Below are 15,773 nucleotides of genomic sequence, written 5' to 3'. Positions count from 1 at the left end.
TTTTGGGAGCCCCTGAGTACCCCAGACCTCTCCAGTCCTCTAACACTATTTGCAGAGGAGTTTCCCCCTCCCCTTTGGAACAGGGGGCAGTTCCAGTTCCAGCGCCCCTTTTTCTTACAGAGGGGCAAGTTGCCTTAGGTGGTATGGGCCATCATTTTGGTGGCCCCCCCTAGGGCACTTTCAGACCAGACAGTCTGGGGCCCCACAGGAGTAACAAGCTCCCTCTCCTGACAGTCTCTGGGGAGGGCAACTGGTGGGCCATCCCTGAAGTGGATCTGCCCCCTGTAAGGTGGCTGCCAAAAGTTCGGTGCACCTGTTTTCTTTGTTCTCTTCAACCTGATCTTGAGTGTAAAAGACAGAGAAAGCCACACCTGTTAATTCACGTAGTGGGGTCCGAGGGCCCAGTGCTAGCCTTTGTAGTTTCCTCCGAATGCTGGGGACAGATGGATCAACAAAGTGTGTGGCTACTACTGTTTCTCCTCAGGGCTTGGCTGGGTCTACGTGGGACTATTTGCCAGTGGCTTTTGTCAGATGAGAGTGGAATAGAGATGGGTTCCCATCTGGGTGCTGGATAACCTCTCTTACTTTGGCATAATTGACAGCCCTGAGGCTGCTTCTTTTCATGTCTTCTAAGAGGCAGAAAACCACATGGTTCCTGTAGGCAAGTCCACTTTGACCTGGTTGGTTAAGACCAATCACAATCAGTTTGGGGAACTGCTGTTGTCCCAGGGGGTATCTGTTTGTCTGGGCTGTCTGTAAAGAATCTGCATATTGCTAGGCCACTTCCCAAACTCAGAGCTTTCCTTTGGGTTGGCAGCATTGGGAGAAAATGACATTTAAGTCTTTCCAGGTTAAGTTGTAGGTTTGGGTTAAAGCTTGCAGTTCCTCTGTGAATCTTGTAGGGTCCTGTGAGAATCCACCCAGCTGTGCATTGTGGTCTCTTAAATTTGACACTGAGAAGGACACTTGAACTCAGGTGATCCCAGAGGGCCTCCTGCCACCTCCTGTAGGGGGCAGAGCAGGTCCGGTTCCAGAGGCTTACCAGGTACTGAGGGACAGAAGGGTTCATGAGCAGGCAAGGATGTTGGTACCAGGGTTGCTGGGTCTGGATTTTCAAGAATGGAGTCAAGAATGAAGATATTACCCATTGTCTTTGGGAGAGAGAAATTTCCTTCCCTGGAAAAAAGGAAGTAATTGGGCAGCTGAGGGCAACATAGGCTTCCCGAGTGTTCTCTAGTCCCATCACGTGACCAGAACCTAGGATGGCGTGTGACCCCCTTGCCAGTTTTGGTGTCCCAAGGCCTGTGCCCTGCTCCTACTTTGATGGGGGTGCAGACACTTCCAAACACTACAATGTAGTTTATGTTTGGGTGTGGAGTGTTACCCCATCATCTGAGGGCAATTGAGGTGGTGATCAGGAACGGATTTTATTCCACTGGGCCAGGCGGCCTGCATTCCACATGGATGATAAGTATGGCCCACTTCCTCAAGTGAGGTGTCCCAGCTAGATGGCCTCTGGCCTTAGCTAGCGTTACTGCAGCCAACCCCTGCCCCCACCCCCACCCACCCTGTGTCTGTGTACAAGGGGTTCCTAGAACCTCTGGTGCCCCAGGAAAGAAACTCACCCTATAATTCTGGTCTTTAGTCGGGCTAGTGACCTGTTGCCATGCCTTTCCTGTTCTCAGCAGCCCTGGTGCTTTAAGAAGCCAGGTCAGCAGAAGGGACAGGAGAGTCCCTGTTAAGCTGTCCCTGAGACTCTAATGGTGTTTTAAAAGACAGCAGGTGTGGGAGAGATCAGAGAGCCCCAGTAACCTATGTATATTAGCTGGCCAGCCAGCCAGAGAGAGGGCCCTGGGCCCTGGGGGCAAATCCTGTCAGCCTTCTCTAGGAAGGCCATAAATTGCTGAGTGCCCCTGGGTATGAGAGTTGTGGGAAAAATTAACAATTGATCGGTCATTCTTAAGATTAGTTTCCTCTTGTGGTGGTTCTTTTAAAATTATTTTCACAATTGGTTCAATATAAATCTTCCCATTTCTGTAAGTATTTGCAAGTAAAGGCTATTTATTATGTACCTTCAGGAGTATTAATGGGGGTTGGGGCCTGAGAGTTTTCAGCCTTGGAGGTACAATTTTCCATGTTAATTTTATTTTAAGATCTGCAGAAGGAGGCTGGAGATGGGAGGAGGAAGGTATCAGCTTGGGCAACTTCAACCACTCAGGTTGAAAAGTGGCACTTTTTCCTTCAATTACCTCAGCCTCGTTTACATTTCTAATTACCCAGCAGGAAGACCTGTTGAGACTCTCAGTGAAAGCTTTAAAGGCCATGAATAAGTGGTGGAGACAAAGAGTGTCTCAGCTCCAATTCAAGGCATTAGGCAGAACATATCAATATCCCATGTGTTACAGGATGGCCAGGCTAAACTGCGCTCCCTCCTTTCCCTCCGGGGCCAGGAGACCGAGACCTCATGAAAGGTCTGGTCGGAAGGCCTCACTAGTATTTTAACCTTGCCAGATCACCAGGTTGGGTGAGGAAAAGCACAGAAGTGGGCAGGCAGACAGGGAAAAGTTTAGAAGAGTGAGGCACGAGGGACACCAGAGCTTCTCAGAGGCTGCCAGAGTGGGGGAAGCCCCACAACTGGGCAACTGTGAAGTGCAGTCCAGGTGTGATCCCAGCCGTGGGGCCAAGGAGCAGGAGCAGAGGGAAGCCTCTGGGGGAAGGTGGGGCTGAAGGGAATGCAGGATCTGGAACTGGAAAGGGCAGGCAATGGGGAGGGGGCAGCAGTCGAAGTGGCAGGGGTGGGCAAGAGAGAAGAGCTGGAAAGCTTACACAGGCGGCAGCGCAGGCTAAGTGAGGAGTATGAGAGGCCATTCAAGGAAGATTACAACTCTCAGTGTGTCTGATTAATCCTATTAGGGAACTGCCCTGGGGTGTGGATACCGGTTTCACCAAGCAGTGTGCCTTCGTGGACTTTCTGTGTGGCGGGCAGCCTAGTGCATCTGACCCATGTTATCACCAGGTTATCCTGTCTTGGGAGACTTGTTTATTTCCATGGCAGGTGCCTTAGAGGCTCTTCAATGCCAGAGCCAAGCCTACCATTAAGTGTTGCTGAAACACTGCAGACAGAAGGCAGAATGGGAGAAAAAAAGATTGGAGACAAGGGGAACTACTAGCTTAAAGGCAGGGAGGTTCTGGTTTCTTACTACCAGCTGCTCCCACTGGTTGTTTTGTGGTTGCCAAAAACTGTTCCTGGCAGAAGTAGGTTCTTCTGCAGTGTTGCAGGAAAAGAACTGCAGGGACATTCACATGGAAGGAGTTTTAAGTGATAGTGGCAAGGTTTATTAAAGTGAAGTGACAGTACGTTCTGGGAGAGGAAGAGAGACGGAAGACACACGGGCACCAGCTGCCCCAAGATCTTTGTTAAACTTCCCTGTATTTTCCAGGGTTTGGGGAAAAGCAGGCTTTCTTTCAAACTATCCAGTCTCTTCCTGGGGTTTTCTGGGGCTTGTGTCCTTCCCCTTTTGTGGTTACCATTTTCGCCTCTGTGCATGAGTTTAGTAGAAGGAATTCCCTTGCCATTTCCTGTTAGTTGAGTGGACTCCTTGGGGTGACTGAAAAGCTGTCCTTCTGGCCTAGTGGATGTTTTGCTCCGTTTGGCAGAATGAACTTAGTTATTCCCTGGGGTAGCTGTAAAGCTGTTTTTTCCTACTTAATTAGATGTCTGGTTCCATTGGCTCCTACCTTTTGTGTTAATATCTAACAGGCTTCCTACTCTAACATTTTGAGCAATAAATTAGAGATTATATATACCCATTCTTATTTGTTACAGTAAGATATTAGTACATGTTCCTAGACTGCAAGTATAATTTATATATTTCATTATGTTATGTGAGCAAAAATTGAACTGTTTCTACATTTTATTTATTTGTTGCTTTGCGAATTTTATGATGTCTAATACACACAACTGTTTTCCTTTACACATATCATTTTAAACATAAGAACAGTTTTAGAATAAACATCTGTACTATGCTTCCATATTTCTTAGAACATCACATACCATCACTTAAGTGCTTGTATTCAAACACAGTCATTAGTAATTAGGCCAAATTTGGACTTTTCATAGACTGAACTATTGAAGCCTGATCCATCCCAATTTGTTTGGAAGATGGTAATATTTTTAGTGCACTGAGAGATTCATGTTTCTTATATGCATATTGCACTACCAGATATATGATATTATAGTATAAGAATGTTGGATTAACAGTTTTTTAAAGTATATTTTATTGATTATGCTATTATAGTTGTCCTATTTTTTTCCTCCCCTTTATTCCCCTCCACCTGCACTGCCCTCCCATCAGCATTTCCCCCGATCTTAGTTCATGTCCATGGGTCATACATGTAAGTTCTTTGGCTTCTCCATTTCCTATACTATTCTTAACCTCCCCTGTCTATTCTGTGCCTACCATTTATGCTTCTTATTCCCTGTACGTTTTCTCCCACTCTCTCCCCTCTCCCTCCCCACTGATAACCCTCCATGTGATCTCCATTTCTGTGATTCTCTTCCTGTTCTAGTTGTTTGCTTAGTTTGTTTTTATTTTTATTTCTTAATAAAAACTTTTGTTCTAGGCTATACAAAGATCACCTGAGTGACTGAGATAAATAAGCTTACTTTTCTGTGCTTTAATTTCCATACTTTTAAAATGGGAATACCTGCCCAAATTGTTTCCCACATTGGGATAATTTAGATCTCCTATTTATTTTTTAATAAGGGAAAAACTAATTCCAAGGGTTACTATAATAATAAATTAAAATAAATGTCAGATTTTCTTTCTATAAATCCATAAGCCTATTTCCAAAAATTCTTTATTACAGACATTAAATCACATACCAATAATAAAAATTTAAAAGCACTCTTTATTGCACATTTACAATATATTTGACAACCTTATAGTTAAATGAACCACTAAATTAATTACATTTTGGACATGCATTGCCATTTTAGACTACTGAAAATCAGTCAATAAATTTTTTATTTCTTCAGGTGAATAATCCTGCAATTCAAAAAGTGTTAATATACTTCTATAAGTGTATATTGGTGGGAGTTAGTCTCTTTTTTAAATATTTACTATTCTTTTCTTGTAATAATGAAAAATGTTGCACTAAAGCTACTGGTAGGTCTGTAAAAAAAGGGGCAGTCAGCTTTCTTGGTGACAGAAAGAGACATTTTTGAGGATGCCTAGAAACGCAAATTGAATATACCCTGTTAGATTAGTTCCAGAGAATATGTTTATCTTTAATGCATAAATTTGCCTGAGAATAAGTGGTGACTAAATATTTTCTGGTATCTACCCATATTGTTTCATTTTGTCTCTTTACTATTTTTAAGTGGAAGAAAACCTCAGTCTTTATAATGAAGGTAAGTACAAAAGAGACACTGTAAAATTAGAGTCCACAAAACCTAAATGAGAACTATGAAATTAATGGTGCATTGTTGCTAAGAGCTAGATAGATACATAAGTTCAGTTTGTTACATGAAAAACATTAATAAGTTACTTATATTCAGACTTTCTATAAACACCCACATTTTATATAACACAATATTATAAAAATTTCAAAGCACACTTAAAAATGTTTAAGTAATTATTATCTACATCATTTGTGATTGTTCAACTGTAGTAAGGTGTGAAAATTCCTAAAACGGAAAGAAAAAGTAGCAAAGGAAGCAGAAAACGATGAACCCAATGACCCAGTTCACCGAATAAATATAGATGATCACCATGTCCATGTCGAACCACCAACCGCGGCTGTCATCCTCAAAGTGCAGGTAGTCCATCCTGTGCGCGCCATGCGGGAACTGCCTCCTCGTGACCGGAGCTGCGTGTCTGTGGAAGCCTAGAAGGGCGTGAACGTGTTACTTTAGAGTCCATCATACCCGGTATGTGTCCCAGAGAGGACGCTGCATGAGGAACACAGGTGCCGTGAACTGACCATACCTTAATGTTCACTAAACCATTTGTTGTATTCCTAATGGTTCTTTTCACTGGTAGGCAATGATCAGATGTCTCTTTCAGTTAAGGGTTTTAAGGGTAGGGACAGTAAAATTGGCAAAGTTACATTAGCTAATTTAAACTAGCAAAACTAAAGTAAAATTAGCTTTAATTTTTATAAATTTCAAACTATATGTCTACTTAGATGATTGGCTGGTACATAAAAAGTCAATCTCAAAAGTAAATGATATTCTAAATAATAAGACTGAATGACATTTCTCAGAAATAGCACATCTCACTGAAAATGCTGTCTTTTTTTTCTTTGTGATATTTACATGTGAATTATTCAGAGCTTGAGTATACACTTGCCCAATGGCAACCTGGTTTTGCTGGCTGACCAATATGTAATTTCAAAAGTCTCTAAAAAATAAAATCAAATTTTCTAAACACTGATAGTCTGACCATTAATCTTTGCTTTTTACTATCTACTGCTTACTCTATTTCTGTATTTAGACATGTTAGTAAGTGAAGACAATACAATAAACTGAACAGAAAAGATTAATTTCAGGGGAAAAGGGGAAAGGTTTACAGGAACAAGTATAAAAGACACATGGAAAAAACTAGGGGGGGTGGAAATGGGACAGAGGTGGGGAGGGCTAGGGGAATGGGCTGGAAAGGGAATAAAAGACAGAAAACTGTACTTGAACAACAATTAAAAATAAAACAAAATAAAACAAGATAAAAGATTAATTTTAGTATTTAACAATAACTTTGGTGATAAAGATTCTGTGATGCTCGAGCTTAAAGCAGATTCTAGCTCATCCATTGTAATAGCTGAGTAACACTGAATACATATGCTGCTTATTCTGATCACTAGGCTACATTCACCTGGATATTAGTATGGTTATTTAAAGTCAAACTTCTTTGATCAGTAATGGTCCTAAATTATTGTTCATACATGTTTTATTTTTAAAACAAAAATCATATGTACTTAGGGTATAAAACATGACTTGACATAATTGTATGGTGAAATGACTACTACAGCCAAGCTAATTAACACAGCCGTCTCCTCAAATAATTACCTTTTTGTGGATGTGAGAGCACCTGAAGTCTGTTGTGTTAGCAAATTTTCAGTGTCTTTTACATATATGGTTTGCAAATATTTTCTCCCAATCCATAGGCTTTTTTTTTAAAGATTTTATTTATTTTTTATTTTTAGGGAGGGAAGGGAGGGAGGGAGGGAGAGAGAGAGAGCGAGAGAGCGAGAGCGAGAGAGAGAGAGAGAGAGGGAGAGAGGGAGAGAGAGAGAGAGAAACATCAATGTGAGGTTGCTGGGGGTTATGGCCTGCAACCCAGGAATGTACCCTGGCTGGGAATCGAACCTGGAACACTTTGGTTCCCAGCCTGCGCTCAATCCACTGAGCTATGCCAGCCCGGGCCATAGGCTTTTTTATTGTTTCCTTTGCCATGCAGAAGTGTTTGGTTTGATGTAGTCTCACTTGTTTATTTTTGCTTTTGTTGCCTGAGCTTTTGCTGTCAGAGCCAAAAAAATCATTGTCAAGGTCAATGCCAAGAAGCTTACCCTTTGTTTTCTTGCAGAGTTTTACAGTTTCAGGTCTTACATTTGAGTCTTCAATATATTTTGAGATAATTTTTGTATATGGTGTAGGCTAGGGTTCAATTTCACTCTTTTGCATGTGGCAGTCCAGTTTTCCCAGCACCATTTATTGAAAAGTCTATTTTGTTGAAGAGGTCATCCTTTCCCCATTTTGTACTCTTGGCACCCCCACTGAAAATTAGGTGAACTTACACGAGTGGGTTATTTCTGGGCTTTCTATTGTGTTCCACTGGTCTAAGTGTCTGTTTTTATGCCAGTACCATACTATGTTGATTAGAGCTTTGCAATATAATTTGAAATCAGGAAGCATAATATCTTACATTCTGTCCTCCAAAGTGCTCTGGCTGTTCAGAGTCTTTTGTGGTTTCATACAAATTTTATGATTGTTCTTTCTATTTCTGTGAAATACACTGTGAGTATTTTGATAGGGATTGCACTGACTCCTTCTTATATTGCTTTGAGTAGTGTGGATGTTATAACAATATTAAATCCTCCAATCTGTAAACATGAAATAGCTTTCCATTTAATTGTATCTTCTTTAATTTCTTTCATTAATGACTGAATTATATTAGGTTGATGTGTCAGCTTCTCTATTTTTTTTGTTGGTCTTATTAGTATTATCTTTAATCTGATTTCTTTATAGGATTCTGTTTAATTAAGTCTCTTGTCCACTTTGTACTGGTAGTTTAGCTAAAACTAGATAATATAATAAAAAATCCATTTATCTGGGTACATGTAAACTTCAATTTATTGCAACTCACAGAAAACCAAACTAATGGAATGACTACTTCTGGCCAAGATGGAGGCATAGGTAGATATGCTTTGCTGCCTTGCACAACCAAAAGAAGGACAACAACCAGAAAATCAAACTTTAAAAACAAAAAACAACCAGAACTGCCAGAAAACCAAACTTTATGGAAGTCCAACAACCAAGGATTTAAAGAAAAAACATTCAGCCAGACTGGTAGGAGGGGTGGAAACGGGCAGCTGAGGAACTCCTACAAAGGAGTTCCCATAAGACTATCAACTGACTTCTCAAAAGAGACCTAGCAGGCAAGAAGAGGCTGGAAAGATGTATTCCAAGTCATGATAGGCAAGGACTTACATCTAAAGACACACAGTAAGGCAGTGGACTGGGCAGGTGAGGCAGCAGCCAGCAGACTGGACAGTCCCACATTTGTGTGCAGATAAGCTGGAAGGAACAACTGAAGGGAGACACAGATTGTGCAACCCAGGGTTCCCACCCAGGAAACTAAAGCCTCAAAACCTCTGGCTGTAAAAACCTGTGAAGGTTGAAGCAGTGGGAGTAACTTCCAGCCTCACAGGAGAGTTCACTGGAGAGACCCACAGGGTCCTAGAATGTACACAAACCCACTCACCTAAGAATCAGCACCAGAAGGCCCAATTTGCTTGTGGGTAGCAGAGAAGTGACTGAAAGTGGGTGAGGGCCCGAACAAGCAACACTGTTCCCTCCCTGACCCCTCCACTGCATATACAGTGCCACAATACAGTGACTGGGTTGCTCCACCCTGGTGAATACCTAAGGCTCCACCCCCTAAAATGTAACAGGTGTGCCGAGACAAAGAACTGTGGCCCAAACTAAAGAACAGCTCAAAACTTCAGAAAAAGATCTAAGCGACAAGGAGATAGCTAACCTATCAGATGCAGAGTTCAAAACACTGGTAATCAGCATGCTCACAGAAATGACTGAGTATGTATGCAAAATACAGGAAGAAGTGAAGGCTATTCAAAGTGATATAAAGGAAAAATATACAGGGAACCAACAGTGAAGGGAAGGAAACCAGGACTCAAACAATTTGGACCAGAAGGAAGAAATAAACATTCAACCAGAACAGAATGGAGAAAGAAGAATTCAAAAAAATGAGCAGGGGCTTAGGAACCTCTGGGACAACTTGAAACATTCCAACATCTAAATCATAGAAGTACCAGAAGGAAAAGAGGAAGAGCAAGAAATTGAAAACTTATTTGAAAAAATAATGAAGGAAACCTTCCTCATTCTGGCAAAGTAAACAGACTTCCAGGAAGCCCAGAGAGTCCCAAAGAAATTGGACCCAAGGAAGAACACACCAAGGCACATCACAGTTAAGTTACCCATGATTAAAAATAAAGAGAGAATCTTAAAAGCAGCAAGAGAAAAGGAGACAGTTACCTAGAAAGGAGTGCCCACAACATTATCAACTGACTTCTCAAAAGAAACCTTGTAGGCAAGGAGGGGCTGGAAAGAAGTATTCCAAGTAATGAAAGGCAAGGATCTATATCTAAGATTACTGTATCCAGCAAAGCTATCATTTAGAATGGAAGGTCAGATAAAGTGCTTCTCAGATAAGATCAAGTTAAAGGAGTTCATCATCACCAAACCCTTATTATATGGAATGTTAAATGGACTTATCCAAGAAAAAGAAGATCAAAACTATGAACAGTAAAATGGCAACAAACTCACAACTATCAACAACTGAACTTAAAACAAAAACAAACTAAGCAAACAACTAGAACAGGAACAGAATCACAGAAATGGAGATCACATGGAGGGTTATCAGTGGGGGGAAGAGCAGGGGAAAAGGTACAGGGAATAAGAAGCATAATTGGTAGGTACAAGATAGACAGGGGGAGGTTAAGAATAGTATAGGAAATGGAGAAGCCAAAGAACTTATATGTATGACCCATGGACATGAACTAAGAGGGGAGAAATGCTGGTGGGAAGGAGGGTACAGGGTGGAGGGGGATAAAAGGGAAAAATGGGAAAACAAAAAAGAAACAAAAGAAAAAGAGAAAAATAAACTAATGAAGTCAGCCTTTCTGTGTTGTCCAAATCCCCATTTTCCTCAGCTAATATGACACACCATTGTAACATGTGAGTATTCCAGTGTAAGTCCTCACTAAATATTAGCAAAGCTCTTTTTTCTTCTGTGTAGATAAACATAATATAAACTTGAATGTTATCTTCCTACATTCCAATGAATTGCCTTGCATCCAACCTGTGGGTATTCTGTTTTGGTGATATATTTAAGCTATTTCAATCCTAACAGCTTTTTAAAGCTGTTCTCTAAACTATAGTCACTATTGGAAGAGGAAAGGAGCCTTTCTGTTTGTGGAAGAGAGAGGAATAGTTTTTCTCACATTCACATATTATCCTAACACATAAACACAAACATTCCCAAAGTAGTTTATATACCTAAAAACTTCTTTACAAATTTAGGCTGGGGAGTGGGTAACATTGTCATTGGAAATTATTGCTGTTACTTTTACATTAAAAAATGTGATTTAGCTACCCCAAAAGACTATTTATAACCTTAGATTCTTCAGGTTCAAAAGTCCCAGTTGCGGGTGTGATGGAGGAAGGGCACTGGTGGCAGAGTTGCAGAGAACAGCAGAGCTGAGAGCACATGTGGCACAAAAGATGGAGCAGCATGAGGAGGGAGACCACACATGCTGGTTCTTCCCAGGACAGTCTCAGTTTGGTCGTGTTGTCCTGGCATATTCATCAATAGTGCCCCTCTCACTCTTAAAAGTGTCCTCGTGAATGCTAATTTCCTTTCTGGTGGAAGGTGGGAGAAAGAAAGCAGTGTGGGAAGACACTAGGCTACAGTATTTCCAGCTCTGAACACCGAGAGGCGATGGTAGCTCAGGATGGCTCAGGCAATAAGCTTGCACAGGCAGGCTGGATCATGATCATTAAGCTGGACAATGACTATTGATTGGTTAATGTTAACTTCTTCAAAAGTTTTTTTTAAAGTAAAGAGGCAGTGGGTGTTTTCAATAATTTTGGAATTTCCAAAGCTGTAAACTGGAAGGGATAAATGCAATTTCTAAGTTAAAATCAAACTACAAGAAAATATCTTCACAGACATGGTTGATGGATAAGTATTAGATTGACTGACATTAGAAAAGTTGTTGGGATACTAATCACAGTGATTAATTGCAGACTGTAAAATGAGAATAGTGAAAATACCTAATTCACTGAGCTATTAAGAGGATTAGATGAATTAATACATATAAAGCATATGACTAGTCCATAGCAAAGGTTCAATGTTAGATTCTTATATTATTATTACTATTACTGCTGCTGCTACTACTACTACTACTTTTAATATGAGGAAGAACTGCCTTTTTTTTTTTTTTTTGCCAGTGTTCGTTCTTCATATTATGTCTACCTTTTCTGAGTAAACCAGTAAACTTACCATTGCTTGTTCAAGCAAATGGCTGAGGCACAGTGTTTTTTAAGTATGAGCTGATTTCTCTAAGGCAGTTGCTTATTTTACATAGACTTTCAGAATATCAGATACTGAAAATATGGAGCTTACTAAACATTTATGGAGAGTATAAGTGCTACATGTTAATGGCTAATGATTAAAGATATTTTAAGACATGGTTCTTGTCTTAAGAAACTATCAGTCTGGAACAGCGTTTCTCAAATCTTTTTTTATCATCCATGTTAGGAGAAAAAAATAAGTTAAATTTATATTTATTTTAAATTAAGTATCCTAATCAATAAATTCTAATGAAAGCAATTAAACAGTAAGGAGTAAGATTTTGTCAGGTAGCGCTGAGCCTCTGAGGGCCATAAACTACTGTGCTGCCTGTGCTTTCTTGTTCCCCCAGAACCAATTTTTTGCCACCTTGGGGGACATACTGCCCCCATTTAAAATAAAAGCCTACATGACAATACACTAAAAATCATTATGATAACAGTCAACGTATATATTTTAATATATCATTCCAAAAATAGATCTGTTTTGAAGTTAATGGAATAAGAAACTTCTGGACTAGGAATTCACTTTTACACAAACTTAATCACAACCTACTATTGGCAATAAAACTGATAATAATTAGTTTGGTACTAAGTCATGGTTAATGAGTATCCAATATTAGTAGTACATTCCAACTATATGCTATTTAAAGTAAACAACACAGTAAAGACACGTACTTCATACTTATTTTCCTATGTGAAGGGAAAAAAAGTTTTTGGAGAAATTCACTGTGTGAAATCAAAGAGAAAGAAAGAACAGCAAAGAAAATCTTGAAGTTGCTATCGGGTGTAGAATGAATATAAAACAGAATTAGCATTCCAGAATCTCAAACGGGTACGTCTGCTTCTTCATAAATTCTATCTTTTAAAAACAATTTGTCTCACAATTTCTCTCATTTCCAAGAAAAAACAAAGTTATGACTTATTTTCCCCACAGAATATGGTCCAATTAATATTTGCTATCAAAAACCATAAAGCAAACTCCATTATTTTGAAGATTGTTTTCAGGGACAGAAAGACTGTTAGTTATCTTGAAATATTTATTTTTGCAATTGTAGCAACTTGCCAAATACTTAGAGTGGGTATTGAATACCTGTTTGTTGAATGGGTGAATGAGTACCTATATATAAAAGGATATACTTAAGATAATAAAATGAATAATTAGCATATTACCTGGGACTGTCCTAAATCCAGTCTCTCAAATGCATTTTCAGTAGAATTTAATGTTATTATTAAAAATACCTTTTTCAGAGGCTAATTCAGAGCCCTCAAATCAGTATTCAAAAGGAGATATGTCCTACCCTTTATGTGATGGGACAAAGGTTGAAACACAGTGTTTCACTGCTCTATATTCTTCATATTATGTAAGAATTTTGTTTTGTCAAAAGTTGATTGATATAAGTAGGTCTTAGCAGAGGTGGATTGATATTTTTATAGTCACAAGTAAGTATAGAGTTCCTCAGTTAATATACTCAAAAACTTAATGCAAAATGGATTTTAAATTTCATCTTTATCTCCTATAGTTTTAGGACTGCAGAGTCAAATGTATTAATCCTGCAAAATTAAATTTTAATACTGAATAAGTTAAAATATGTTGCAGATTACTTATAATTTTATTGCACTTGCTTAATTTTCAGTAGAGTTTACAAAGTTATCAGACAAAATTGTATATACTTATTTCTTATCCTCAACCAAGGACATGCTTATTGATCTTAGAAGAGGGGTAGCAGGGAGAGGGAGAAGGAGAGAAAAATCGATGTGAGAGAGAAATACCAATTGGCTGCTTCTTGCATGCATTCCAACTGAGGAATGAACCCATAACCCAGGCATGTTCAAATGGGAACATCAAGTGGGATGTTCCCATTTGCATCAAATGGGAATCAAGCCAGCAACCCTTTGGTTCTCAGGCCAGTGCTAACTCCACTGAGCCACACCAGCCAGAGCTAAAGGTTGTGGAGAACTTGATCTCTCCTTTTTGTGTTTTTTAAAAGATTTCATTTGTTTATTTTTAGAGAGAGGGGAAAGGGAGGGAGAAGCAGTGGGAAAGAAACACCGATGTGTGGTTGCCTCTCACATGCCCTCTACTGGAGACCTGGCCTGCAATCCAGGCATGTGCCCGGATTGGGAATTGAACCAGTGACCCTTTGGTTCTCAGGCCAGCACTCAATCCACTGAGCCACACCAGCTGGGGCTCTTTTTTTCCTTTGGAGAATTTAATATGTTTGTTTAGAGTAGTTACTGGTAGGTAAAGACCTTCTGTTAACATTTTGTTGTTCTTGGGTGTTTTATAGATCCATTGTTCCTTGTTTCTTATCCTGCTCTCTTTTTTCATGTTCTGATGGCCTTCATATCAGTTTGCTTTGACTTCTTTATCATGTACCTTTGTGCAATTGCTAAGGTTTTTTTTTTCCTTGTGGTTACCAGGAGGCTTACATAAAATACATTAAAATTCTAACACCTTATTTTTACATTGATCACAACTTAACTTCAATAGAATTCCTAAACTTTACACTTTTATTTCTACTTCCTCTCACATTTTAGGTTATTGTTTTACAATTTACCTATTTTTATGCTGAGTAACAAATAATAGATTATTTTAGTTATGGTTATTTTTACATTAACTTTTAAGCTAGAGTTGTAAGTGAATTATGTACCACAATTAGCATATTGTAGAATCTAACTTTGACTATGTATTTGCCATTACCAGTGAGTTTTGTACTACCTTCTTACATTTATATACTGTTAATTAGTGTCCTTTTATTTCCACTCAAAGAGCTCCCTTTAATATTCCTTACAAGCAGATCTGGTTAGTGAACTCACTCAGCTTTTGTTTGTTAGGGTAAGTCTTTATCCCTCTCCTATTTCTGAAGGACAGCTTCACTGGGCATCGAATTCTTAGTGGGCAGTTTTTTCTTTCAATGTTTTTCATATGTCATTTCATTCTCTCCAGGTCTGAAGTTTTTGTTGAGAAATCCACTGATAGTTTTATGGGGGTTCTCATGTATGTAACCTCTCTTTACTCTTGCTGCTTTTAAAAATCTCTTTTGTCTTTGACTTTTGACAAATTGATTATAATGTATCTCAGTGTAGTCCTATTTGGGATATTTTGGGCCTCACAGATTTAGATGTTCATTTCTCACCTCAGGTTTGGAAAAATTTTAGCCATTATTGTTTTAAATATACTTTGTGTACCTCTCTCTTTCTCTCCTGCTGGAATTTCCATAAACACAAATATTGTTTCTTTTCATTTTATCCCACTGGTCCTAGAGACTTTCTTCACTCTTTTTCACTTATTTATTTTTTTGTTTCTCTGACTGGATAATCTGAAATGTCCTATCCCCCATGTCTCTAATTCTTTCTTCTGCATGATCAAGTCTGCTTTAGGGCCTACTCAGTTCTTCAGATCAATTACATTTTTCAATTCTACAATTTCTGTTTTTTTTAATGGTTTCTATTTCTTTGTCAAAATTCTTGTTTTGTTCAGGCACTATTTTCCTAATTTTGTTTAGCTAGCTGTGTGTTCATGTAGTTCATTAAACTTCCTTAAGAGAATTATTTTGAGTTTTTTGACATAGATCACCAATTCTTTAGGGTCAGTTATTAGAGCTTTATTAGTTTCCTTTGGTGGTGCCATATTTACCTTATTTTGCATTATCCTGGATTCCTTACATTGGTATCTGCACACTGAGTAATTGTGCTCTTCTTATAGACTTCACAGGTTTCCTTAGGCAGACAGACCTTTACCAGTCAACTCATTTTGGGTTTCTGGGTGTGTCTACTGGCGATAACCTTAGGGAGGTGGGGCCTGCTATTATGGTCTGTTTTGGGGCGAGGCAACTGACCTAGCTCTGAGGTTGGGGACTGGGGGTGGTGTGCCACTGAATGAGAAGTTGGATAGGACTCC

General features: G+C 39.3%; 1 protein-coding gene across 2 annotated transcripts in view; it reads right to left on the bottom strand.

Moving 5' to 3' along the window:
- Positions 1–4,891: 4,891 nt before the first annotated feature.
- RNF180 (ring finger protein 180) overlaps positions 4,892–15,773 on the bottom strand; it is a 127,889-nt gene continuing 117,007 nt past the window's right edge. For both annotated transcript variants that reach the window (XM_028523891.2, XM_036020326.1), the window contains one exon: positions 4,892–5,889. In XM_028523891.2, the coding sequence (XP_028379692.1) occupies positions 5,690–5,889 (200 nt within the window). In that variant the 3' untranslated portion in view covers positions 4,892–5,689. The remainder of the gene's footprint in view (positions 5,890–15,773) is intronic.

Source organism: Phyllostomus discolor, chromosome 3 (genome assembly GCF_004126475.2).
Source record: "Phyllostomus discolor isolate MPI-MPIP mPhyDis1 chromosome 3, mPhyDis1.pri.v3, whole genome shotgun sequence".
Classification (NCBI taxonomy): domain Eukaryota; kingdom Metazoa; phylum Chordata; class Mammalia; order Chiroptera; family Phyllostomidae; genus Phyllostomus; species Phyllostomus discolor.
Note: the sequence above shows the minus strand (reverse complement) of the source record. Positions and strands in the feature narration are given on the sequence as shown.